The sequence below is a fragment of the Cavia porcellus genome, unplaced genomic scaffold (assembly GCF_034190915.1).
Source record: "Cavia porcellus strain 051 isolate PalLab524CR breed Dunkin Hartley unplaced genomic scaffold, mCavPor4.1 scaffold_24, whole genome shotgun sequence".
Taxonomy (NCBI): domain Eukaryota; kingdom Metazoa; phylum Chordata; class Mammalia; order Rodentia; family Caviidae; genus Cavia; species Cavia porcellus.
In genome coordinates, this window is record NW_026947507.1 from 1,386,036 (window position 1) to 1,412,198 (window position 26,163).

At 50.7% G+C, this 26,163-nt stretch overlaps 1 protein-coding gene across 8 annotated transcripts; it reads left to right on the forward strand.

Annotated features, from left to right (window-relative positions):
- Nucleotides 1–2,142: 2,142 nt before the first annotated feature.
- On the forward strand, nt 2,143–17,978 carry Dusp4 (dual specificity phosphatase 4). Of its 8 annotated transcripts, none has more exons than XM_063234564.1 (5): nt 2,606–2,736; nt 3,711–4,202; nt 12,570–12,715; nt 13,625–13,844; nt 14,315–17,978. In XM_063234564.1, the coding sequence occupies exons 2-5, from the start codon at nt 3,773–3,775 to the stop codon at nt 14,698–14,700; spliced, it is 1,182 nt and encodes a 393-aa protein (XP_063090634.1). In that variant the 5' UTR covers nt 2,606–2,736; nt 3,711–3,772; the 3' UTR covers nt 14,701–17,978. The 8 variants fall into 8 exon arrangements, with proteins under 8 accessions (XP_063090637.1, XP_063090634.1, XP_063090631.1 ...); XM_063234561.1 differs by having other exon boundaries at nt 2,645–2,791; XM_063234562.1 differs by lacking the exon at nt 2,606–2,736 and adding an exon at nt 2,775–2,791 and having other exon boundaries at nt 3,670–4,202.
- The last annotated feature ends 8,185 nt before the right edge of the window (nt 17,979–26,163 follow it).

Genomic DNA, 26,163 nt, shown 5'->3' on the forward strand with positions numbered 1-26,163 from the left:
TCGGGAAAGGGAAAAGACTTCCCTTTCCACTGCCAGCTTGCTACTAATTCATTAATGACTTTTTTTCAGGCAAGTTTTATTCAGGTACTTTGGGACACAGCAGTGAGTCAGAGGTTGACATCAAAACCAGAATAGAAGCCCTAGTTTTCCCCTAGGGATTTAACTCGGGGCTTCAAATTCCCAGATCACACAACTTCCTAATTGGAAAGAAATGTTCTTAAACAAGGGCAGGCATTTTGCTGGAGCCTGACAGTGACTAATAAGGTTGGTTAAAGACTGTCTAATGAAAGGGAAGTTGGATTTACACGGCATGGTGGTTGTTAAAGAGTATTTTCACCTTGAGGCTTACAGCTGAATATAAATATCTATCCTTGTGCAATCCCATCCCAATTCCAGTAGATATGCTTTCCTCAATTAAATTAATCTCGAAATGTCATTCAAGCAGCACCTTCCTCCCGAAATGCCTTTGTTTTCTGCAAGATCTGCTTACTGAGGAGCTGATTCACAAAGTTCCTGTGTAAGCTGACTGCTTCCCAGCCCCAGCCAGGAGACCAGTTGGAGGCCAGTTTTCTCTCATCTCTACACTGTACCCATTTAATTGTGGACCAAACGGCACACGCACTTCAATTTAAAATTATCTATGGTGCTTACTCATTAACAGATAAATACAGCGCGCTAATTTAAGTCTCATTTGCTGAAATTCACAGGACTCAAGACTAATTCCTGAGTTGGCAAGAAGGGGTTTGCTGTTCTATTAGTCTCTTTCAAAATCCAGGACATTGCATTCATAACAAAAGCGGCCCTAGGTTTAAATGCGTGAAGTCCGACGTTGCTGTCCCCTCTAGGGAACCGGCACGCAGGCGTGGGCACACACACGTGGACACACTCACACACACACGCGCGCGCGCGCGCGCCCGCCCACGCCCCCCTCCGTGTGACTCGCCTGTTGGATTTATGGGCTTCGCCACCACGGATTACTGTCAGGTGCAGAAAGCAATTCTTTGTTCTGCGGGGATCTTCCTCCTCCCGGATTCCACAGTTATTTACGGGTCACGTGAGTGCGGGGCCAGGCCAGGCCGCTGAGGAGGCGCCCCCAGCGCAGGGACACAAAGGATCCGCGTGGTCAGCGCCGCCCGGGACGCCTCTCGGTTCCTGCGACACGCGTGAAAAAAGCCCAGATCTCACAGCGACTGAAAGGCTCCTTTAAGAGACGTCCGGTTATCTCCGTAAAGAAATCGGTCTTTCCTGCAGCAGGGAGACTTCGGGGTCCGGCGGGGGCCGGATTTCTGAGCTGCGGTGCAGCAGTCTGGAGAGCGCGAATCAGCCCGGAACCGTCGAGGCACCGAGGACTCGGGCAGGGCGCATTCCTGGCGCGCTAGCGCAGCGAGTTAAATGCAAAGCCAGAGCCTCCCCACACACCTCAGCGGGAGGAACCGGAGCCAGGGCCCTCAGCCCTCCCCAGGGGAGCGGGCACAGTGGCTTCGCTTTGCTGCCCTCCCACCCGCCAAGGCCGGCGCCCGCGCTCGTGCGTCCTGCGGCGCCGCGCGTCCGCAGCGGTGGCCCTCACGGGCCGGGAGCAGGAGCAGCAGCTGCTTGGGCGAAAAATTTAAGGAAGGGGGAGAGCAAAAGTCCAACGATCAAAATAAGCATCTTACTGCAGTGTTTTTAAAAATTAATACAAAAGACCATAATGAGCAACATACTCAATTTTATAAATAAAAAACAGGACCATTTGCAGTGCCGTATTATTTTGAGATCTCAGGCAGAAAGATCCCCACGGACGAGCGGCGTCCCGCACACACCGCTGGCTCGGGGTATCGGGGATGCTGGGAAGGGAGCGCAGGTCGAAGGCCTCGGAAGCCGAGTCCCGCCAGGCCCCCAGTAGGGAGGGGACGGGCGGGCCCGGGGCTGGAGGTGCGCGCAGCGCCGAGCCGCTCCTCCCGGAACAAAGGCGCAGAGGAAGCCGCGAGGGCAGGGCCGAGCCGGGGCGGGAGGGGCCGGCGGGCTTGGCGGCCCTCGTGGCCTCCCTCCGCGATCCACGCGCTACCCGAAATGGAATATGCGACCCCCGCCGCCGCAGACGCCGCCGGCGAGTCCTGCGCTTCCCTCGCTCGGCGATTAATTCTAGCTAACAAGACTTGGCAAGATGTCGGGTGAATGATTTTTGGCTTCGGTGAGGGCCCCATCGCGTGCGCACACAAACCCCCTGCCAAAAGCGGCCTCTGGGAAATTAAATGCATAACTAAAACGGGGCGGGGGAGAGGAAATGCTTTGTGACCTGGAAAGAGAGATGCAAAGAAACCTGAATGGGCGCCAGAGTTCACTAAATGCTTTCAAAGGTCGCTCTTTGAGCGTATATTTTTTTCAGGGTTTAGCTGTACACCAAATGTGGACCCTGTTATTTCCTGAAAGGGCAATTCACAGATGGGGGGCGAGGGCCTCCCCCAAAGCCGAGAAACACCGCTCCCACCCCCACCGCCAGGATTAAACATCTTTTAGGAAGCGTGGACGCGAGTGCCGCCCAGTTCTCCCCGGTGGGAGCAATGTTCCGGTAATTAACGCCTCCCTCCGGGTGGTAAAGCACCAAACCCCACACCTCACTCCTATTCCTGGCCCTCAGGCGGGAGGGCTGTCTTTCATCTTCTAAATTGGGGTTTGCCCACGTTCCTCGGGAAAACTGTAAAGCTGATTGATTTAATGGCGTAAAGAAGGAAATCGATCACGCTAATGCATAAGGTAACGTCTGAGAAATCGCATTTTAAAAAACGACTGGCCAGGCCGAGAGCGCACGGTAAGTACAGGGCGAGGAGGTCCCAGGCCCTCCGGCCCGGGTGCTGGCAAGAGACCTCGGAGACTGCTGGGGACAGGGCCTAGGGGAGGGGGACAAAGAGGGATGAACCCTCACACCTGATCCGGGCCTCGGCAAGGCTGCTTCTCGGCGGGCTGTTCTTTGCGACGAAAGCCGCACAGCGTTGGGCGCGAGCGGCAGCGACCAGGCGCGGGGCGAACGGCGAGAGGCCGCCGCGCTCCATTCACAAAGTGCGGACGCCGCGGCTGGCAGGCGGGTCGGAGCCCGCCTCCCTCTTCGCCTCGGTCTCGGTTTTATGAATGGGCCCGGCCGCGCGCGCCCTGTTTACTCCGGTCTTTGTGACGTCGCGTCCCCGTGACCCTGCGCTAGCAGCCGGCGCTCCATTCAGGAGCCGCGGCGGGGGCGGGAGGCGGCCGGGGCGGGAGGAACGCGAGCGCGGGGGGCGGCGCCTGGCCAAGAATGGAAAGAGGCGGAGTCGCGGGAGGTAGTAATCCATCTCGCCTCCGCGGGGAGTGCAGAGGAGCATTAATAAATCTTGAAGCCGAGGAGGGAAGTCTTGCTAGGGCAGTGCGCGGAGCTCCGGCGGAGCGTAGGGGACGGCAGCGCGCGCACAGGCGGCGGCAGGAGCGGCACAGCTGGCAAAACACCCTCCAGGCGACCGCGGAGGGGCGCCGGTGCCCTCTCCCGTATACACATTCCTCCTCCCCAGTACTTCCCCTCCGCGCCGCGCGCCTGCCCGCCTTGGCTCCCGAGGTCGCTCGGATTGCTATGTAACAGCGAGGCAGTGGGAGGAAGGGGACTGGGGAGAGGAGGGTGGCCCGGGGAGCCTCTAGGGGCTGAGTTCACGGTTTTTCGTGCAGGCGCCTCGGCTTAGCCTGCACTCGCTCGCCCCTTCCTCTAGTCTCGGTGGTCCGGGTGCCCGTCGTCTCCTCGGGTGCCCATCAGCTGCGGTTCCCGGCGACCATGGTGACGATGGAGGAGCTTCGGGAGATGGACTGCAGCGTGCTTAAAAGGCTGATGAACCGGGACGAAAACAGCAGCGCGGGTGGCAGCGGCAACCACGGCACACTGGGGCTGCTGAGCGGAGGCAAGTGCCTGCTACTGGACTGCAGACCTTTCCTGGCGCACAGCGCGGGCTACATCCGAGGTTCGGTCAACGTGCGCTGTAACACCATCGTGCGGCGGCGGGCCAAGGGTTCTGTGAGCCTGGAGCAGATCCTGCCAGCCGAGGAGGAGGTGCGCGCCCGCCTGCGCTCTGGCCTCTACTCGGCAGTCATCGTCTACGACGAGCGCAGCCCGCGCGCCGAGAGCCTTCGCGAGGACAGCACCGTGTCGCTGGTAGTGCAGGCGCTGCGCCGCAACGCCGAGCGCACGGACATTTGCCTGCTCAAAGGTAAGCGCGGACACAGGGGAGCGAGCTGGAGGGGAAGTATGGGGGCCCTGGCGGCCTGCACTATATTTGACTTGGGGATGAGTACCCTGGTGGCTCCAGGCTGAAGGAGCCGGGTGCGCTCCTTTGTGCGCGTTGCTGTGCGCCGGTGCGTTGCTGTGCTGATGCAAGCACCCAGTCCTCTGGTGCTGTGCGGGCGCATTTCCCTGGTCACCTGCAATCCCTTACGCGTCGTGACGATACTGCGCTTACTTATACTCACTACGGCTTCTGGCGTGGAGGGCAAAACGACTCCTCTCTGTGGCGGGCTATCGTTGAATCACGGAAAGAGCTCCCGGTGCGGATGGGGACAAGATTGGCCCAAGGTACTGAGTCTCATCACAGTAATACGTGGGATGGGGAATGGGTAAAGGAGTGAGCGTCAGGGTGCCATTGGCCCCGCGGGTTCCATCGGAAGCCATCTCTAGGGATGAGAACTGGACAGTAAACTGTGTCGGGAGCGATGCAGTGTCGCCTCCCCCCCCCCCCGCCCCGCGTCCCAAGTCCCAAGTCCTGGAAGGTGGCTCCGGGAGCCGGAGGCCGTAGGACGGTATATCTGGGGTCTCCGGGCAGAACCCTGCCTCTGCTCGCTGCCAGTCCGGGCAGCGGCGAATTACGAACTTTTGTTTAGACTGCCTGCGGGTGGCGCGTGCCCCGTTTAAGTGAACCCTAGCGAAAGTCTCCTTGGCGGTCGGGGGATGGGTTATCAAATCTGGCGATCAGAAACTCCGACAGGAGTGCGCTAGCTTATCCCAGTATCTGGAGGGACTTCGCGGGCCGCACCTGCTCGGCGGGCCGGATTCCCTGCGGAGCTCTGTGCGCGGCGGGTGGGACGCGTGGGGCTGGGACGCCCCCTGCCGCGCTCCCCTCCTCCGGCGGGCCGCATTCCACGCATTCTTTCGCTAGGGTCGGGTCTTCGCTTCCGAGCCCAGAGGCTTTTCAGACTGGCGTCATCAAAGAGCCGCAGCTTTTCCTCTCCGGACCTGTGCGCCCCAGAGGAGGGAAGATGGGGGGCGGAAACCTCCCTCCCGCCCTTTCCAAAAAGCACAACAAAACTGCTCAGTGCAGGCGATCCGGGCTTGCCCCTGCTAAACAGCGGGGGGCTTTGTTCTCGGCAGTTGTTTCCTGACCATTTGACCTGTCAGCTGCTGGGGAAATGCTGCTGTTGACCTGTGGTTGAACTGTTAAGGCGATTTTGCTGATTTTTCTTTTTCCGAGAGGGCCGCCTTTTGCATCTCCAGTTGAGCTCAGACCCTCTCCCTTTGACTCAGAGGGCTTTAGGACCTAGTGCTAGGAAGGAGTTTATCCCGGGATGTCCGGCTGTGGAGCGGCGAGCTGAGGGGTTGACCTCGCCTACCCTGGGTCCCGCAAGCTCAGCCAGGTCTGGCCCAGGTCACTCAGCGATAGTCTGCGCTATTGTTAGGGCCTGCCGGCCCTGCCTGGCCAGGTCCTGGCGCAGATGGGAAACACCGGAGGTTTTCCTCCTGCACCAAAGCCCCTTCGGGAAGAGGGGCTGACCGCGGTGCGCCCGATGCCTGGAGCCCTCGAGGGCCGCCTGGTTCCCAGCCCAAGTGCGCGCCGTCCACCCCAGGCCCTGAACCGGGGACGCGCAGGAACGCTCCAGGGTGGGCTGGCGGCAGCCCCATGTGGTGACAGGCAGGATTTGTTTTGTTTTTCTTTCCGGAAAAAATCCGAAGGGCACCGCCCTGGAGCGGCAGCTTGGCCCTAGGGCTACAGGGGGCGCCTGACACTTGGGCCCTGCTTCTGGGGACAGAGGCATATTTTTAAGGTGTTGCCTGGGAGACCCTGGAGCCAGACTGATTTTGAGAGCCGCTCGGCTGGAGCAGGAGTTTCAGGGAGAGGCAAACACTGACAGACTCACTGGGTCAGACAGACCGCCTTGGGGCAGAGTCCCTTGGTGGGTGACGAAATTCCTGACCAGCGGAAGCAAAGCATTTCCTGCCTCTCTGTGTCCCTGTGGGACAGGAGGAGCACCCCTGCTCCTCCAGGCCTCGAGCTCCCGGGTGGAAGTGGAGGGTGCCTAACCCCTGGACGCTAGTGTTGTCAGGAAACCCCCTATCTCCACCCTAGGGCAGCTGACCTCGGGAGCAAGCCTCACAACTCCAGGCGGGGTCTCCAGCCCTCCTCTGCAGTGCAGGCGAGGCTAAGTGGCCTTGTTTACTTGACCTCTGTCGATGGATGCGTGGAGTAGGGCTGTCTTGAACTCAGTTTCTCTTTCTTCTTAATCCTGGTCTGGGGGCTAAGGACAGGCCACCCTGAGAGGGGAAAAGAAAAAGCCAGAGTCCCGTTGCCCACTCCTGCGGGCAGTTGCAGCCTAACAAGGAAAGCTCAGGCCAGCCCCAGAGAGGCCCCAGAGATGAGGCTTCCACGTGGAGAAAGCAGCGCTGGGGGACAGATGCGGCTTCCTGGGAGCGGACCGCGGCCAGGGGCCTAAAGAAAAAGCCGTTGAGATAATCTTAAGTAAATACTTGAGTTGCGTAAGGGCTGGGCCCCTGGGTTCCCACCAGAGTTGCTCCTTTTATTTTATAGCTGGGAATTGAGGACACTTGTGTGTATCGTGGTCTGTGCCTGGTGGATGCAGGGAGAGGGAAAGAACAGGAGGGGCAAATAGCACATCCGGTGGTGGTGGGTGTCTGTCATCAGCGGTGTGCGGTGGGGACAGTAAAAACAGCAGGTTATTTGTAGACATGATGTCATCTGTCCCAGTGAAAACTTAACCTAATAATCTACTGAATTCGATTACCCAGTGCTCCTATGTGTTCCACTTTGAAAAAAGCAGACCTATTTCGGGGAGTTAGGAACGAGTTCCACAAATGAGACTTAGAAAAGACAGGAGTAAACTTTACTGAGTAGCAAGAAAACTTGGTTTGTACTATGTTTGCTAATACTAGCCAACTTTTGCTAGAAGTAACAAGAATTCTACCATATTTTATTTTATTTTTTTTCTAATAAGTGATTCCCATTGGGGCCATTTTTTTTTTAAAGCTCTTTTAACTTAAAATCCTGTAAGGCATCTTTAGGGACAGTTTACAACTTTTTCATATATTTATCACAGTGTGTGTCTTCTTCGAAATCCCTTCCTGTCCTTAAATCCTTGGGGTTAGATGCCCCTTGGCCTTTGAAATCAAAGAAACAAAAAGCAAGAGGAAGACTTTCTTACCTTAGTAGAAGTCATTCTTTAACTCAGGATCCTAAAATAACAGGTTAATCTGTTACGCAAAAAGATTTCAAATCTAAAACTGTTATCTCACTCCCCTCTTGTCTAGAATTTACCTCCTGACTTCTGTCATTTTCTTATTTAAATCCTGATTGCAAAGCTGGCCTGTTCTGATCAGTTGGGAAGGTCATCTAGACCAGTGGAGGCAGGCCTAGGCAGCCTACAACTGCAGCGAGCTGTTTGTATCATTGAAAGCTCTGAAAGGTTTGCTATCACAGTAGGGTTTCTCTCTTCAGCTTGGGACTCTCCTTCTCTGTCCTCTCCTTACAGTCCCTGGGCCAGACCATGTGTTGAACTGGAGAGTGACACTCAACAGGGAGTCTGGCCACTGTGGCCACTGTCTTTGGTTTTGTGTCCTCTGTCAGCATCTCCAGCTATTTCAGTGGCATCCGCCAGATAGCTTTCCAAGCTTTTATATGCAAAGGCAAAGGCAGGGTTTTCTGTTTGCAGACATACAGCCTCTCTGTCAGCCAAGGATTGGGAATGTCTGAATGATATAGTAGTAAATATGAAAGATTATTTCCATCCCCTGTTATTACTTACAATAAAGCAACTCTCATCAGGCAACACAAGAATTGTATGTTTCTAGCTAACAGAAGTAGCTAAAACTAGGTTGTAAGTGTGAATTAAGGGTGCAGACTAGATCGTTAAGATCATAGCCTTCTGGGCTGGTCCTTCCTCTTAAAGAGGGGAGCACTGCACTACCAGCCCAGATTCACAGAAAACGGGACAGAGAAAGGGTGGCCATTTTAAGGAGCCAAGAAATTGCTTTAATAATTCAGAACATCTAAAACCAGATAGCTACTTTCCTTACTGGGAGGAATTCCCAGCCAACAAAGAAGTGTGACAGGAAGGCAAGTTCACTGTCCAGTGGAAGCCGGCCCACTGGACATGGCAGACAGCACTGGAGGACTGGGAGAGACTGTGGGCCAGCCCCGGCCCCCAGGAGCAGGAGCCAGCCAGCCAGCCTGGGAATTGTAAGTCTTGGTAAAGTCCCAGTGTGAGATGGGACCACATTTTTACCTTAGGAGAACTTTAGGTACATTTTAAAACACTGCTTAGCATTCATATGATTGATTTATATAAATTTACTAATTCAAAGTTCCCAAGGGAGAATGACCTTCAAATAACCCAGGCTTAGTTGCTGGGCCAGAGTAGGGTCTTAGGACCTGTCTGAGAGCAGCTGGTGTTTGAGTGTTATTGAGAGGGTGAGGGACAAAGTGGCCACGTTGTTAAGCTTCATAGCCCTGGACACTATCACAAGACTGTTTTATCCCTCCCAGAGCCCACCAAGAGTCCTATTATGGTGTGTTCTCAGCACCTTGGTAAAACGCTTTACATTGATTATCTCCTGTTTTTTCAAGGATTAGCAGTCTTAGAGGATTTGTGGCTGGGCGTATGTTCCTTGAACTTTGAAAACTGCCTTGCTGGGTGTGAGCTAGAAAAGGAAAAGCTTGGGGAGCATTCCTCTTTGTCCTTTGTCATTTTGAAATTCAGAAATGTAGGATTAGGAGTATATTCTTAAAGATGAAATAGGTCAACATTTATGAGCACCTTTGTTGTGAAAGTTGATTCACAACACAGAAACACAGATTCTAGGTACAGTACCTGCTCCTCGGGAGCTGGCAAAACTGAGCTGGACAGGAAGTAGAAGTTGGACAGGAAGGATGGTGCTGTAGTGAAACCTGGGCACCATTATAATCTGCAATGCTTTTATTTTAAGGGCAGATGTTTGAATGTGCTTGTTCCCAGCTAGAGCTGGGGCTTGTCCCCAGATCTGTCTACCTGTTTTTGAACCACCTGTAGGAGGCACAGGGCGCAGTACAGGATGGAAATCAGCTTTGGATGAAACATGATCTAAACCCAGCTGCTGTGGCTGTGATACTTGGACCAATAGGCGCATGGCGGTGGTTCTTGGGGAGCCATCTTTTCCCACACACAATCAGTATGTTGAATTTACATTATAATCCCCCAGCATTATAGTCCCCCACGCACGCCTGAAATAAAATAGACACGAAATGATACACTCTTTAAATGTAATGCCTTCTGCTAATTCCCATTTTATTGTAGTTCTTTCCTTCTTTCTTTCTCTTTCCTTCCTTCCTTCCTTCCTTTCTCTCTCTCTCTCTCTCTCTCTCTTTCTGGTCATGTCTCCTTAAGAGCAGAGTTTGGTGAAACATCACTGGCATACTGTTGGGATCCATTCTGTTTCTGTCTGTGTCTCACTTTGGGACACCAGCAGGCTGTGGCCACAGGAGCAGGTCTGCCCACTAGGAGTGAAAGGCAGGGAGGGGAGGGCAGCAGGCTGGGCTCCAGATAGCCAGGGTGGACATTCAGCTTCTGAAAGCCTGCCCTTCCTTTATGTGGCTGAGGGATCACATGCAGGCTCCTTGGCTGCTTGTGCCTTGGCTTTCTATTTGTGAAATTGGAGCTCAGCACACTTGCCCAGGGCCTGGTGACAATCATGGAAAGTACTGTGTAGTAAGTATTGCCTTTGCACATGCTCTTCAGGTTTTTTTATAGTATTGGGGATAGAACTCAGTCTCGTACCCCATAATGGCCATAGTTTGTATTAACAACGATGATACCCAAGGTGCTCCAGGGCTCTGGCCTTATGGGGTGCAGACGTGCCTGTCTTCTCCCCTCCTGAGTGGATAAACACCTGCTTGTGCTCATTGTTATGTAAAACCTTGACTTCTCCTGCAGGTGCCTCTTATCTAAAGCCAGCAGCAGCTCTGGGAGAGGGACCCCCAGGTCTCCTGTCCCTTGGGCTAATCTGCTTCAGCCCTTAGTTTCTTTCAGACTCCCCTCAGAGAAAACTGTTGAGTTTCACTCTGTCTTTTCGGGGCAGTGTCCAGTGGTCTTGTCAGCCACCCATCCAGAGATGTGAAGACACAGGGCCGACAGCCCTGCCCATACCGCAGTGGGTGGCTGCTGCTGTCCCCTCCTTGGGGGCTCTGCTAAGCTGGCTAGTTGACTCCAGAGGTGGTGGATGCAAATTCCTGGATGGGACACTGGAGTCAGGAAGTCAGATAAAGACCACAAGGTCTTAAGACTCCTGGAGCACATCCAGAAGCCCCAGGAAAGAGGGCTTTCAGAAAGCTAGGAAGTTCCTTTTCAGGTACACACAGCCCCTTGGTACTCTTTGGTCTTGAGGAGCTCACAAAGTGCACTACTTAGCATAGGTGCCAAGAAAGGATACCTTCGCTGTGTGTATCTCAAGGTCAGATGCCCAGCGCTGGTTGTTAGAATCAGTCCTCCTGCCACACAAGGGCAGGTGATCACTCTTTACCCATGGGGGAGGGTCAGAGAGGTTAGACCGGGACGGAGGCTGCACAGCAGAGGCTCGCAGCCTGACTGCAGAGCCGTGCCCCTCCTGCAGCTTCAGTTTGGTCTGGTTCTAACCTGCTCTGCAACCGGGAGAGTATGCTGTTGGCTGCTCTGTGACTTGAAAGCCTTTTCTGGCTCTGCCTTTTAGGTGGGACAGTTACCTGCCTTCTCAGTGCGGAGGTTGGCTGGATCCCACTCACAGACCTGGCGTTTGTTCTTTCCAGTGTGGTTCTGTAGGTCAGGTTATATAATGGGCACTAAGATCTCTTGGTTTAAAGCTCTGCAGGTCCTGAAGAAGTCGAGTGACAGGCGATGGCTATGGATGTTGATCTTCAGCCACACTTTTGATCCATCCCTTGCCCCCTCCCTCTCCGAAGGTGGTGGACATTGACTAAGGCTTCCTGGCCCACGAAGGACTTGGGTGAACATTTGCCAGCCTTTTCTCCTCCATACTGTGGTGTCTCCACTTCCGGCAGCCTTCTGTGGAAGGGGGTTGCCAGGGGTCTACCGGGGTACTCTTGGGTGAGGTGCCCCCAAGGTTGCCAGCACACCGGAGGCTGGCAGCACCGGCCAACAGGCAGGTTTTCCAGCCAGGAGGCTGGTCACTGTGACTCAGCAGGGAGGACGGCCTGTGACCACAGAGATACCATTTATATCCCGAGGGATGGGGCAGAGGGGAAGAGCCGCCTCCGGTCAGAGAGGAAAAAATGGGTGCCCTGTTTCTGTAAGCCTTATGATGTGGCAAAGAATAATTTTCCTTTCCCTCAGAAGCAGCAGGACACAGTGTTTTAGGGCCAGGATTAGGGGCAAGTGCTTGAGTAATCATCACATGTCTGTTCATTGGAAGATTTCCTGCGGACATGCAGTAGGAGGGGACAGCGCCTTGTGACACAGAAAGACCAAACCCAGCTTGCTGTCTGCTCTGGGACCCTCTGTTGGCATTTTCTTGGTTACCTGAGTGGAACTGTTACGGTGATTATTGCCTCATGTGCTGACCCTAGTGAAACAGCAAACTAGAAGATAAAGGCAAGGCAGGTCTTTCACAGTTGACGGTCAGCGGCCCACACAGTTGCAGAGCTCCTGGAACCTTAGAAGCACACGGCATTTGTCCCTTGAGGCGGGCAGAGGCGGTGCTGGTGCCAGCCCAGGCCAGTGGGTCCTTCAGGTTTGATTTCCCTTCCTGGAGGGCAGTCCCAGCACCAGCCACGCCAGGGCTTGCAACTCTCAGGTCAATAAACCCTTCCTTGCCCTGACCCGACTGGTAGGAAGGACTGGTTTATAGGGCCTCCTGTGGCTGGCCAGTTGGCTTGTAAGACCTAGAGGGGCAGAGTTCAGGGTGAGGTGTTTTTTCTCACATTGGCCATGTTTTCCAGAGGAGGAGCTGGAGCCACAGGGTGATGATGGGCATCATTCCAGGCCTAAGGGCACGGCAGTGACCACCTGAGGAGCTGCCCTGGAGAGTGCCTTGGCCTGTCCGTGGTGCATCTTTGTCTGTGTATCTTCATCCCACCCTGATTCTAGACCCTCAAGCTTTCTGGAACCCGTCAGACTCCTGGTTTGATGGGGTCCTGGTCAGTGAGAGACTCCTGCTCTTTGGCCTGGTCCCTGCAGCCTTCACCTCTAGACACGCAGCACCACCTAGTGGCAGACCTGGAGCCATTCAGCTCCCACTTCCCCCGAACTCTTGGCTGGTACAATGCCAGGTCTTTCCAGCTTCCTGGTGGTTCTGCAGCCTTGTTAATCTGAGTTTCTTTCTCCTTCAGGTGGCTATGAGAGGTTTTCCTCTGAGTACCCAGAATTCTGCTCCAAGACCAAGGCCCTGGCTGCCATCCCACCTCCTATGCCCCCTGGTGCCACGGAGTCCTTGGACCTGGGCTGCAGCTCCTGTGGGACCCCACTGCACGACCAGGTAGACCTGGGGTGTGGGGCGTGAGAACCAAGGGTGGGCTGGGGACAAGCACAAGGATACTTGGAGCCACCTTCCTTTCAGAGTTTAGGTATTTCCAGGCTTCAAACGCAGTGCCTTAATGTGAGGAGGATGTGGTGAACTTGAGCACTGGGGTGGGGTGTTTATTCTGTACAGTTCTTTCCCTTCCTTTTATAATCGTCACTTAAGAAAAAATATGAAGACATTGTCCCCTGGCTTAGCCTCCGGATTTCTGAGTGGACAAGCCAGGACCTCCTGCTATACAGGAGGCTGAGCATGCTCCCTGGAGCGAGCCCCCGTTCCCCCAGCAGGCAGACTGCTCCCCATGTGTGTTGGGGCAGTGCCAGTGGGTATAAGGAAATCAGCTTGAGCTGCTACACTTCTCTGAAGCCACCTTTCCAGTTTAGTGGGCAGAGAGTAAAGTTTAGGGTCCAGCCTGGCAAATCTCACATAACCTTAAGGCAGTATCCATCGTGTCAATTTGCTACAACCCCTCCTCTTGTCTGTGAGGCCAGAATGGTGTGTCTCTGATGTGCTGAGTGGGGACATACCCAAATGGCCAGGTCCCTGAGTCAACACAGCCCTGGATGGTTAGCAGCTGTGGGCTCCAAGTGTTGCAGATGTGCAAGAGCCAGCAGTGTGCACCCTGCCTCCTTATCATGGGGGAGGTGAGCCCAAGGCTTTGCCCATCCTGGCTTCTCTGCCCAGCCACCCCTCCAGAAGATTTGCAAGGGGAAAGGGAACTGAAAGGCTCTGTCCAGCAGGATGCCCTCAGGACCTAGAGTGCCCACCTTGAACTGGTCTCCCCCTCCCCATCTCCAGCACTTCAGCCCCTTTCCTGGAAGCTTTTTTCTCACATTGTTTTCGGACCTTTATCCCTTTGTATTCCAGGGCGGTCCCGTTGAGATCCTTCCCTTCCTCTACCTCGGCAGTGCCTATCATGCTGCCCGCAGAGACATGCTGGACGCGCTGGGGATCACCGCCCTGCTGAATGTCTCCTCAGATTGCCCTAACCACTTCGAAGGACACTACCAGTACAAGTGCATCCCCGTGGAAGACAACCACAAGGCTGACATCAGCTCCTGGTTCATGGAAGCCATCGAGTACATCGGTAGGCCGGCCCACCCGGGATGCTGGATGGCAGGGAATGAGAGAGCACTGTGGGGTCTGCCGTTTCCTCTCCCGACAGGAAGGCCTGCCTGTTGGGTGTTTGGTATGGGGTGGGGACAGAATGATTTACACGGTACCCATGCTTGGCTTACAGGGCCAGTGCGCTTTTCCTTGCCTGGCTCTAGATGTGTAGTACCGAGGGGCTCACAGGGGAAGGATGACAAAGACTTAGGTCACTACTTTTTTTCCTGCATGGTGGGTCTAATGGGTCTAGCATGCAATTCTCCCAAGCAGAGGGCTTTGTTTGGTTAAATCTCGAAAATACCTTAGGATGGGTGGCATTAGCGTCCTCCCCGCCCGGTCTGGCATGGCTCTTCAGCAGGGTCCCCAGCCCCCACCCTGGCTGGCCCCTGTCTCCGAGGGCAGGGCCGCCGCCGCCTAATTTGCGCCCCTTCTCCTTCCGTGCCACAGACGCAGTGAAGGACTGCCGTGGGAGGGTGCTGGTGCACTGCCAGGCGGGCATCTCCCGCTCGGCCACCATCTGCCTGGCCTACCTGATGATGAAGAAGCGGGTGAGGCTGGAGGAGGCCTTTGAGTTCGTGAAGCAGCGCCGGAGCATCATCTCTCCCAACTTCAGCTTCATGGGGCAGCTGCTGCAGTTCGAGTCCCAGGTGCTGGCCACGTCCTGTGCCGCGGAGGCCGCCAGCCCTTCCGGGCCCCTGCGGGAGCGGGGCAAGACCACCCCGACCCCAACCTCACAGTTCGTCTTCAGCTTCCCAGTGTCCGTGGGCGTGCACTCGGCCCCCAGCAGCCTGCCCTACCTGCACAGCCCCATCACCACTTCCCCCAGCTGTTAGAGCAGCCGTGGGCCCGGGACGCACGGTCAGCGCTGGACAGGGGTGGGGGGGCCGCACACACGTGGGCAGGCAGCCGGGAGGGGCTGACCCTCTGGGGCCAGGTGACCCAGCTCCGTCCCCATCCGTGTCGCCTTGGCAACCAAGCCCGGGGCCAGCTAGAATGGCAATAAGGACTCAAACCACGTCACACGCAAACACACAGAACACTCCCAACTTAGAGCAATAACGGCTGCGCGAGCGGCCAGGGAAGACCTTGGTTTGGTTTATGTGTCGGTTTTACTTTTCAGGTAGAAATTTCTTACCTCATTTTTTTAAGCAGTAAGGCTTGAAGTGATGAAGCCCACAGACCCTGGCAAATGTGCCCAACCAGCTTCCTTGGGGGTGGGGTGGGGGACAGGAAGAAAACGAGTTTGCCAGAAGTGCCTGGTTCTGTCTGCTTGTCCTCTTGTTATTGTTGTAGTCACAGGAGCTTTCTTTTTCAAAAGAGACTTGGGATATGGTTTTTCTAATTATTCACCAACAGGTGGGTAATTATGCTTAATAATAAAAATATTTATTATGAGTTTCCTCAGAGTATGTCATACAAGGAGTCTAGTGGCAGTGAATTTGGAATATATTTCTGTTGACGTCCACAGCGGAGCACGAGCATGCCAGTCCCCGACAGCAGGGAGTGGTGTGGAGTAGGACTGCATGGTGGTCACTCTGTCGCCACTAAGAAGCAGGCAGGTTGGGAAGGGAGGGGAAAGAGAGCAGAGGACTACTTTGTAGTTACTTTTGGAGCTGGTTCCTGGCACATGGACCGTAACCATACAACCTTTTCTCTCCAATAATCCATTTGATGGTTGGAGCATTTTTTTTTTTTCCCTACAGGCCCGCCTAGGCCCTGTATGTGGTCTGTGATAAATGCCATATTACATATAAGGTGCTCCTGGAAAATTGGGTGCACTTCCGATTTTGCTTTAGTGAAATCATTTGGCAAGGCCATAGGGGAAACCAGATCTCTAGCAATACCTGAATGCTTTCTTTTGCATAAATCAGAGTTTTTAATTTAAGGGGGATTTATTTGAAATGAAGTATACCAATAAATTCTTACAGTATTAAAGTCCAGTTAAATGAGTTTTTAAAAGGCCTTTCATCTTGTGAATAAAAAGTGGAGTGGATGCCACGTTTTAGGTCTCCTTGAAGTTTAGAAGTATGAGAGGCCCCCTTGAAAGTGGGGTAGGGCAGAAACTGCCCAAGGCTGGCTGCTGGCTCCTTGACGTGCATCGTGGGTACTTGGGAGCCATTTTGGATCCTTCGTTGAGCTGATGTCATTTTAAGGGGCCTTTCCAAGCGGAGGAATGGCTCTAGAGGAAAAAGGACATTTTTCTGTGGGGAGGGGTGGGGGGAGGGCAGAGGGAAGAAGCTTCGTGTTACTTCATTTGTAGTATTGTGGAACAGTGTTGTTACAGATTAGAGGTCATTGCAGACTTGTCTAGAAATGAGCATTTTTAAAGCCCTTTGAGAGTAGCTCTCAGTGAACATTCTTGCCCGCCTGTTAGTAATGTCAGTTCTCAGTGTCGCAGTAGGGGGGATGCTCTTTCTCACTCGGTGTTGCAGACAGGCCCAGGTTCATTGCATTTTCCCTCTGTGAACTTGCTTGTGTCAAGCCTGCCTCTGGAAAGGCCAGCGTTGCCACTTCCTGGTTGTATAAAACTCAGAAGTGCCCTGTGTCTCTCTGGGAGCTGTGTGGCTGAAGAGTTGATAGGCACGGAGGGGGTGAGGTTCCCAGGTAGCAGACTCCTTTGGAGACCATACAGCTGGACATTTCCACTTCTGCCTTGGTTCCTGAAGTCACCTCATGTCTGGTGAAAATGAAGTCAAGTGAGTTCTGCACTGTGAAAGGCACCGATGCCAAGAATAGGTAGAGAGGGCGCAGGGGCTGCAGCGGGGAGGGGCAGATGACCCCCAGAAGATTCACTTTTTATACAAGGAGTGGACATTTCCCAAATCCGTCCTGCTTTTTTAGACTGGATCCCAACTACATAGATTGTAGGAACTCAGGATTAGCTCCCAGTGTGTCTCTCTGCTTCCCATTCAAGCCTATCACAATGTCAAACAGCTATTTATAAATCGTTTTCTTTGTACTTGATAACAGCATGACTCTTAGAAATAAAATAGGACATTGGCTTGATTGAACAAGGGAACTGTCTCTATTGTTGATTGCCCACCAGAAGTCTCTTTGATGACTTGGAACAACTCTTATGAAGATCCTGCCACAGGGTCAGGCCAGACGGCCGGTGGGTTCCCATAAGCAATTTCTGGTGATGGGGAATTTGTAAATAGTAGAAGCATAGCCACAATGATTACCAGCTTTGCTGTTGGCCACAAAAGGCCGTAGGTTCATTGGGTATTTATCATAGAGTGTGAGAGTGCTGCCGATTCCCTCCTGGGATCTTGTCTTGACTTGGGTGTTTGTGAAAGAGTCAGAGGAATGGACCAGACTTCCCCACAGAGCAGAATTAGGCAGAAGCACTGGTGAGCAGGTGGCCGGCAGTTCCCAGCTTCCTTCCTGCGGCCCTGGAGCTGGGATGCTCCGTTTTCAACAAAACTAGGAAGCCCTGAGAAGACATGGTAAATCAGGTCCATCTTGGCTGTCCATTACAGTCACCTGAGGAACTTTCAAATTGCTGATCCCTGGGCTGTTTTTGACCAAGTAAAAGCAGAATTCCTGGGGAGCTGCCCACTTTGAGAGACTGCCCTTCCTTTTGGGTGGCGAGGTACTGCCGGGGGCCAGGTCTCACTGAAGCCACAGCCGGGCATGTGGCCCTGGCTCTGGGATCTCTGCCATCCCAGCCAAATTAAGGGATGAGCTGTTTTCTCCAGGGAGCTACTGAACGGGGCACCTCTTCGTGCTCCGAAAGCCAGCTGGTCTGTGGAGCATGGTTAGCAGACTTGTATTGAAGTTTTTCCTTGCAATTTTCTCATCTATCACGAGAAGTGGAGTCTGCTCTGAAGTTGTCCTCCAGAGTGCCCTACTGTCCTTAAAGTTTGAGTTATTCAAGAAGAGACTTCAAAAGGACAGCAACGCAATACTTGTAAATAACCCCATCTTGTAGAGCAGGTCATTTCTACATTTTTTACACTTGTATTTCTGTAGATGTATATAGTTTAGGGGATTTTCTGTGTATTTGTTTGTTTTTTTGTTTTTTTTTTTTTTTTTAGAAAAGCCAAGATGTCTGTTTTTATTTATTGCTTGAGAAAGATCATTTGAAGAAAAATAAATACATTTTCAACCATTTCTGCCTTGGGTGAAGCTCTCCTTTAACACAGCCCTGCTATAACAACACAGAAGGGCAGGAAGGGGAACCTGGCCATCGCGTAACTGTTCCTGCCCAGCGACTGCAGAGGAGCATGGCTGTGAGGCAGGAATCTCCTCTTCCCCTCGCCCCACTCCAGGCCAGTGAGAGGAGCAGGCCGATCTGAAAGCCTGATACCCCGGCAGCAGGCAGCTACGAGACCGGCTGAGGTTCTGCTGTGCTGCACTAGGACACAGGCAAGGAGGGGTCAGGCTTAGCCAGCAAGAGCACAAAGCCATGAGGCTGGAACAGGCACGCATGTAAGGAATTTGCACCCAACGGTCCAGCCCGGTTCCCAGAATCTGAGGAAATGGTCCTGGCTCTGTAGTCCATCAGGATCATGGAATATACTGTATTTTTTTCCTACCCTATAAGAGGAATTAATGGGGGTGATTTAAGCCATGGCTTCCCCAGTGCTGATCTGCAGATTATTTGTGCCAGATTCTATTGCTATGAATTTCCCAAACCACAAATCGCAAACTTAACCACTAAGTACACATGCCTATTGTACTATAATTATTTACCATTACTTTGGGAGCACTAGGCAAAGTGATTAGTAAGTGAAAGAAATGAGAGATTCAGTTGGGAAAGAGGCAGACTGAGTTATCTGGAAATGTGTCTGGGAAAAGAGAATCTCAGAAATAAGAGCTGGGTAAGTGATAAACTTTAAAATTAATATGGGAAAATAGTAACTTTTCTATATGAAAATACTAACTAGGATAGGAATAGTAGGAAACCCCTATACAAAGACAATGTTAAATGCCTATAATAAGCTTGAGTGGAAATAAGAGGACCGGCAGCTGCTAGAGCCCTCCCAGGGGCTTCCGTGGACACAGGAAAGGTGAGAGGGATGGCCTGTGTTCTTGAGTAAAAGACCTACTATTGAAACACGATTTCTCCAAATTTAACTTGTGCATTTAATAAGATCTCCAACACACCAGCAGGATTTGGGGGGCAACATGGGACATAATTAGGAGTTCACTTGGAGAAATGCACATGCAGGTAACCGAAAACCCAGCAGGGAGGGAGGCATCACAAGGAAGGGCTGCCTTAGCTTGGGTTGCTGGCATAATCATACAGGGTAAAGAGCAGAGATTCATTTCTTACTAGTTCTGGGGGCTGGGATGTCCTAGGTGAATGAGGGCTCTCCTGCCTCTGTCCCATGTGAACGGCAGATAGGCAAGGGAGTGTGAAATGCTAGGAAGAGCCTTTAGAGGGCACAGCGGTGCACACTTGGCAGGGGAGGCTGAAGCACAAGGATCACGGCAGGTTTGAGAGCATCCTGGCCTACCTCCTGAGTTCCAGGCCAGCCTGAACTACATAGTGAGACCCTGTCTCAAAAAAGGGGGCCGGGTCAACATCACTTTTCTACCAAGCCCACATGCAAAGAGGTCTATACAACTATTTCTGAAGCAAAGTTCTAACCTTTTTACCTCTTAAAAACTACTTCTCAATACATTTGCACTGAGGATTATATTTCCAAAAGGTGAGCTTTTGGGGAACACGTTCACACCACAGTAAGAGGGAGAGATAGGTCCTTGTGCACTGTATCTATCATTGTAATAAAGTAGTTTAACATTTTGTATGGACTGTTCCTTAAAATAGACCCTCATGGTTCTGTGCCTGTCCATGTAAGAGATGTTACACACTCCCACTGGGATTTTGGTTTCCAGCTTATTTCAGAAGTGTCTGTTTATCCTGTTCCCTTTCTAACCTCTCCTGGCACGACAGTCCACAAATCATAACTACTATCACTGTATCCAGGAGCTTATTTATATGAATAGCAATCATTTCATTTTGCATATGCAGTGACCAGCTAGGGATTGGGGCAAGGCTGTGCTGGACACTGAGCACATGGGGTTGCCCGTGGCCTGTGCTGCACTCACCTGAAGGCCAGCCGGCTTCCCAGCGCCGGTTGGTGCTGGCTGGTGGACAGTCCTGTGACTGTGATTGAGCTCCCGTGAATGCTGTCTCAGGATGCATGGCAGGCTCAGGGTGGGTTTCTTACATGACAGCTCAGAGTATTCCAGCAAATAGGTAGAAACTACTCCTGCTATGGTCTCGTTTCAGAAGTCTCAGAATGTTCTTTAATAAAGAGAAAGCCTCCTCTGATTCTGATAAGAGGAAAGCCCATGTCTTGTAGGAAAAAATGTCAAAATAGTTTGTAACCATTAAAAAATGCCAATAAACATTTAGAGAACCTGAAAATGCAACTTTCATCCTTAATCCACAGATACTTGTCATCTGAGACTACATCCAAGAACCAAAACGTCTGATTGGGGTTTTACCTAGATGTGGTCTTTAAAATTCCCAGGTGGATCTGGGTATGTTTTATTTGCTGATGCCAAGATCCTTACCTTGATTTCTTCCTGAAACTCAATAAAATTGCACCAAGTTGAGGGCATCAGAAGGATTTGGCTCTCCATATTAGGGGTGGTCACATATGATGTTTATGCTGCTGCCGATCATTACGACATCCACAAAAGACATTACTAATCAACTATATTCCTGTTGAGCTCATGTATGTCACTGAGCTCAACAGCATATTACAGGTACCTATTGCCCCTTCCCTGGGCAGGCATATAAGATAATAAACACTAGGTGTTGTAGTCAGGGACTGCAAGGAAAACAATATAATACAGGGCACATAATTTACAGAATTATTTTATAATAGTCATTGAGAGCATTAAATACAAGAGGTGTGAGAAATCTGTCCACACGCTAAGACCCAAGGAATCCAGCTGAGGGCATGGACCCCAGCAATGTCCTATATGAGTCCAGCTGAAGACTAGAGCCCATGACAATGCCTGCCACAATCCAATTGGAGGCCTAGAGCCCACGACAATGACTCATGCAAGTCTATTTCATGGATCTGTGCTGGGAAGGCCCCATGGTCAGCAGTGGAAGCCAAAAAGTCTATGCCAGCAGGATGAAGGATCTGTGGCATCAGGCGGAGGGTTCTGTACATGAACCAAGAAGCAATGCTCAAAGTAAGAACCAGAATTCCCCCCAAAATCAACAATGAGGTCCTAAGCTCCTCAGGTAATGAGAACAGTTGGAGTTCATATCAGGAAGCCAGAATAACAAGCTTCTCTAGGAGGAGGGCTGGGGATTTAGCTAAGCGGTATAAGTGCCTGTCTGGCAAACGTGAGTTTGAGTTTGATCCCCATTAAAAAAAAAAAAAAGTGAGTAAGCTTCCCCAGGAGAGTGAACAGCATACTATCTTCCCCTCTAGAGCCAGGAAGCTATGCTCAAAGTAAGAAACAGAGCTCCCCCAAAGTGAATTACAGTCATTCTCAGTGACAAGGTTTTGAGCTTCTCTGATGGTGAGAATAGCCAAGTTCATATCAGGAAAGAAGCTTGACAAGCTCCTCCAGGAGAACCCATGGGAGCAGGAGGACTAGCATCACCACAGAGAACCAACAACACACCTCCTCTGCAGTTCTCCTTTTTATCTTGGCAACAGTCCTCAGGTAGGCTATCCACACTCAGCACCACGCTGATTCAGGTCAGCTGGCATCACAAGCTGACCACCAGTATCAATCCACAACACTAGCTAATATTTATCAAGGGGCAGTCTAAGCTCTTAGTATTAATTCATTTAATCTTCACAACATCCTAATAGGAATTTAAGTCCCAACATCATTTCCATTTTATAGGAGAGAATAAAGAGGCAAAGAAAGATGAAGTAACTTGACCAGGATCACAGGGTTTTGAACCCAGGGTTTTAGCTTTGAACCCAGGGTTTTAGCTACTGTGCACAATGCCTGCTTATTATGTGCTGACTCTATCTGACCCAGAAACACAACAAAGCAAACCTATCCCTAAAGAAATACAGCAAAGTAGAAAGCTGTAAGAGTGCCATGAAAGGAGGTAGAGGTGAGGAGGGTACCCATGAATTCCTGCCCCTACCTGCTCTTACTCCAAGCCTGCAGTTTGTGTCTTTTGTAAGTCTATATCTACTCAACTAAATGCATGATATGGAGAACAATTAGCCAGGAAAATACTGTATATACTGGATCCTCCAGCACTGCAGTATGGAGTGCTGCAACCTGATGTCTGCCTGCCATGTTGGGCCAGTCAGGTACGGGAGCCCCAAAGTTTCTGGGTGAGATGATGCATCCCCATGAGCCCCTGCTGTAACACTTTACTTTGGTTCTACCAAGTTACACCTGGTGCTATGAGTGAAGGCAAGGAGGGTTAGACTTGGGCTTTACCCACTGATGTTAAAAACAAGTACCATACATCCCATGGGTTCCTATTTGCTCCCGCCCAATAGTGGGTCCTGTGATAAGACCTCTGACTTACTGCTCCATGAACCCAAAAGACCTGTATCTAAAGAGCAAATCCTACATTAAACTTCCTGTTGCAGGGAAGGTATCGGCTGTGACAGGAGGAAAAAGACAAGTATGCTAATCTTGAGGCAGACAACCTCAATGAAAAAATGTCCATAGTGCAGGGGATGCTCTTTGTTCTTGGCAGCTGGACAGGCTTTTTCTCTTTCCCGTGGGAGAAGGTTCCCGGGTCCTAGGGTATCCCATATGTTCTCCTCTGAAATTCACAAAGGGCTTACCCGAGTCCCAGGAATTTCACAGAGACGGCACAGAAAGAAGAGGGCGCTAGGATGCTTTTTTGAAAATGGAGCTCAGGTCACAAGTGACAGAGGGTCAGCTGTCTGACCAGAGCAGCAGCTAGGGAAACTGGCTCCCTGCTTGTGCAAACGGAACTTCAAGGAGCCAGAAGCCAGTGTTCCACTGCCTCCTGCTCAACCTGAGTCTTGCAGTAACCGCAGCTACCTGCATTGGGGAAGCTCCCCCCATCCAAGTTAGTGCTGTGGCTCAGGCTTAAATTAAAAGGACTCAGCCCACGCACTTAGCCCCCAGGACAAGGGTCAGGGATGAGCACTTGGGTGGCCCTGTGTGGCAGTCTAGAGCCTGAGCTCTTATTGGGTGGCTGGAGAAGAGCTTTTTTTCATACCTGCACGTATACATGCCTGTTTATTTTTCTGAAACAACAAACAAACAAAACTCTTTAGTGGCATACTTGTAGTTTCAACTACGTTGGAGGCTGAGGCAGGAGGAACACTTACAGTCAGGAGTTTGGGGCTGGCCTGGGCAACCTGTTTCTAAATAAATAAACCACAGTTCAAAAACAAAAATTTTTAAGGGATAGTTTTAGGTTCACAACAGAATGGAGCAGGAAGCACAGAGGGTTCTCACACCCGTCTCCTCTGCAGGTGTCCTGACCATCAGCGGTGCAATGTGTGGTAAGGTGGCCCTACCTCAGCGCAACGCAGTTTACCTGAGAGTTCCCTCTTGGTGTTGTGCATTCCTCATGACAACTGTAAAACGTCATGTTCCTGCTGCATCAGACAGAGAAGCTTTCTGTCCTAAAATCTTCTGTGGTCTGCCTGCCTACTCATTCCTCTGAACTTTTTATCTCCTTATTTTGTCTTTTAAAATGTCATATAGTGGGGCTGGGGATTTTAACTCAGCGACATAAGCGCCTGCCTTGCGAGCAGGCAGTCATGAGTTCGATCCCTGGTACCGATAAAAAGGAAAAAGACAAAAAAAAAAAGTCATATAGTTGGGGTTTTTTTGTTTGTTTAAGACAGTGTCTATTATAGTTCAGGTGGCACTCAAACTAACTTTGTAGCCCAGGCTGGCCTTGAACTTGCAGTGATCCTCCTGCCTCGGCCTCTTGAGTGCTGGCCTCATGAATGCTGGGATTACAGGTGTGTGGCACCATGCCTGGCTAAAGGTCATATGGTTGGGAGTCATACAGCAGGTATTTTCTTTTACTTAGGAATGTGCAAATATGCTTACTGTGGTTTTTTCTGTTTGTTTGTTTGTTTGTACTGGGGATCAAACTCATGACCTCATGCTTACCAGGCAAGTGCTAAATCCCCAGCTTCTGCATGTCTTTGCATGGTTTTATATATATGTATATGTATTTATATATATATATACATATATATATAGATATAGATATAGTGTGTGTGTGTGTGTGCCTAACAATATTCTGTTATTTGGATGTACCACATACAGTTTATCCTTTTTTTTTTCTACCACAGGAAACTTGGTGATTTCCAAGTTTTGGCAATTGTGAATAAAGGTTCTATTATCATTTGCATGCAGGTTATTGTATGGATGCTTTCAATTCACTGGGAAAACACTAAGGAGCACAGTTGCTGAATCATCTAGTCAGAATGTTTGCTTCTTAAAGTTTTTAAAATTTTTATTTTTTATGCTTGCTTTTTCAAGAAACTCTTTTCCAGAGCTGGCTGTACAATTTTGCATACACCAGCAATAAAAGCAGAGTTCCTGTTGCTCCACACCCTCCTGGGCATTGGATGTAACCAGTGTTCTGGATCCCGACCATGCAAATAGCTGTGTGGTCCCACACCTACCTTTGCTTTAAGTTGCACTCCCAGATGGCCAACCATGTTTCCTATGCTTTTCTGCCCTCTGTTATCTTCTTTAGTAAGAGGTCTGCTTAGGTCTCATCTTTTACTTAGGTTGCAACCTTCTCACTGCTGCATAAGTCCTCGTTCATTTTGGATAATAGTTCCTTATCAGATGTATCCTTTACAACACTTTCTACCCAATTGGTAGCTTGTCTTCTCATTCACTTGACAAGCTTTCCCACAGAGTACAAGTTTTAAATTTTAAAGATGTTTAGCTTGTCAATTCTTTCTTTCCTGGATTGTGCCTTTGGTATGATATCTAAAAAACTTTTCCACACCAAAGGTCATCTTGATGTGTCTCCTATTCTACGAGTTTCAATTTTGTGTTTTACAATTAGACCAATGATCTATTTTCAGGTAATTTTTGTGAAGTGCACAAGGACTTTTGTTTGAATGTGGATTCTTTTGTAATGTGGATGTCCGGCACCGTTTGAAACAGTATCTTTGTTCCATTGTATTACCTGTGCTTTTATTTATTCATGTTTTGTCTTTTTTTGTTGTTGTTTTTACCGGTACCAGGGATCGAACTCACGACTATCTGCTTGCAAGGCAGGCATTTATGCCCCTACCTGTGCTTTTATTAATGTCAGTTATATTTATATGGCTTTCTGTTTCACTGATCAAATAGGATTATCCTCCCCACCAATGGCATGTGGTCTCAAGTACTGCACCTCTATAGCAAGTTGTGCAGGATCCCAACCTTCTCTCCTTTGATTGTTGCTAGTCTGCATCTCTCGCCTCTGCAGATGCTTTAGACTGTGGAACAATCTGCCAACATGTTCCAAAAGGCATCCATACCTGGAGCTTTCCCATCGACAGGCCAACAAGGTCAAGTGTCAAGCCTCACTCATATTCATAGCTTCAGATCAGCTTTTTAGATGCCTGCCCTTTATTCTTTTTAAATTGAGGTTGAAACTTTGTGTCAGTCTTTAGAGCTCAGTGAATTTCATCTGTACACATCTGTGTCATGAAACCATCATCCTGAGGAAGACACTGAACTTCACATACTCCCAAGACTCATATCCACGGCTACTTTGTACTTTATGCTCTAAACTATGGCTGATTTGTAAGCGGAATTATCAAAGTAGAGATGAATAGACTTACTTTAAGAATCACTTGTCAAGAGTCATATCAATATAATCAACATGTGGCCTACTGCCTTATTTGAAGACTACTTGTCCTGTTGTGCTTTTATGAGCACAATCAGAAATGTGGAAATTGGTCAAAATGAAGATATACACCCCACCTCAGTAGAAAGTAGTCTTGTTTTTTCTGTGTCTAGGTCAGTGGTGGCCAACCTATAGCATGCATGTCACAGCGGGCTGCTATACCACTGAAAGCTCTAAAAGACTTGCCATCACTGGCAGGCTTTCAGAGCAGATGCCAACCAAAAAACTTAGCCATCAGGTTCCACTGCAATGGGAGAAAATGACCTAGCTTACACTTTCAGTGCAGAGTTGAGTGCTCCTTTGCTGTGCAGAGCTTTTGTATAACCTTAAGCTGCTAATGAGGAAACGTGAGCCAAGCTAAGTGGTGAAGGTTTGCAACCACTAGCTACACTTGGGGCAGGCTGCCTCTCACCTGAGACAGTGGCTCACAACTACCAATAAAAGGGAATGCAGAGGTAAAAGCTCTTCAAAAACTGCTGCCAGACGAACA

Bases quoted from the DNA above. Each gene is read 5' to 3' on its own strand.
- Dusp4 (XM_063234561.1), top strand. From the start codon at position 2,728: ATGCATAAGGTAACGTCTGAGAAATCGCATTTTAAAAAACGACTGGCC. The intron at 4,203-12,569 runs GTAAGCGCGGAC...TTTCTCCTTCAG, and splicing joins GGACATTTGCCTGCTCAAAG to GTGGCTATGAGAGGTTTTCC. The intron at 12,716-13,624 runs GTAGACCTGGGG...TTTGTATTCCAG, and splicing joins GGACCCCACTGCACGACCAG to GGCGGTCCCGTTGAGATCCT.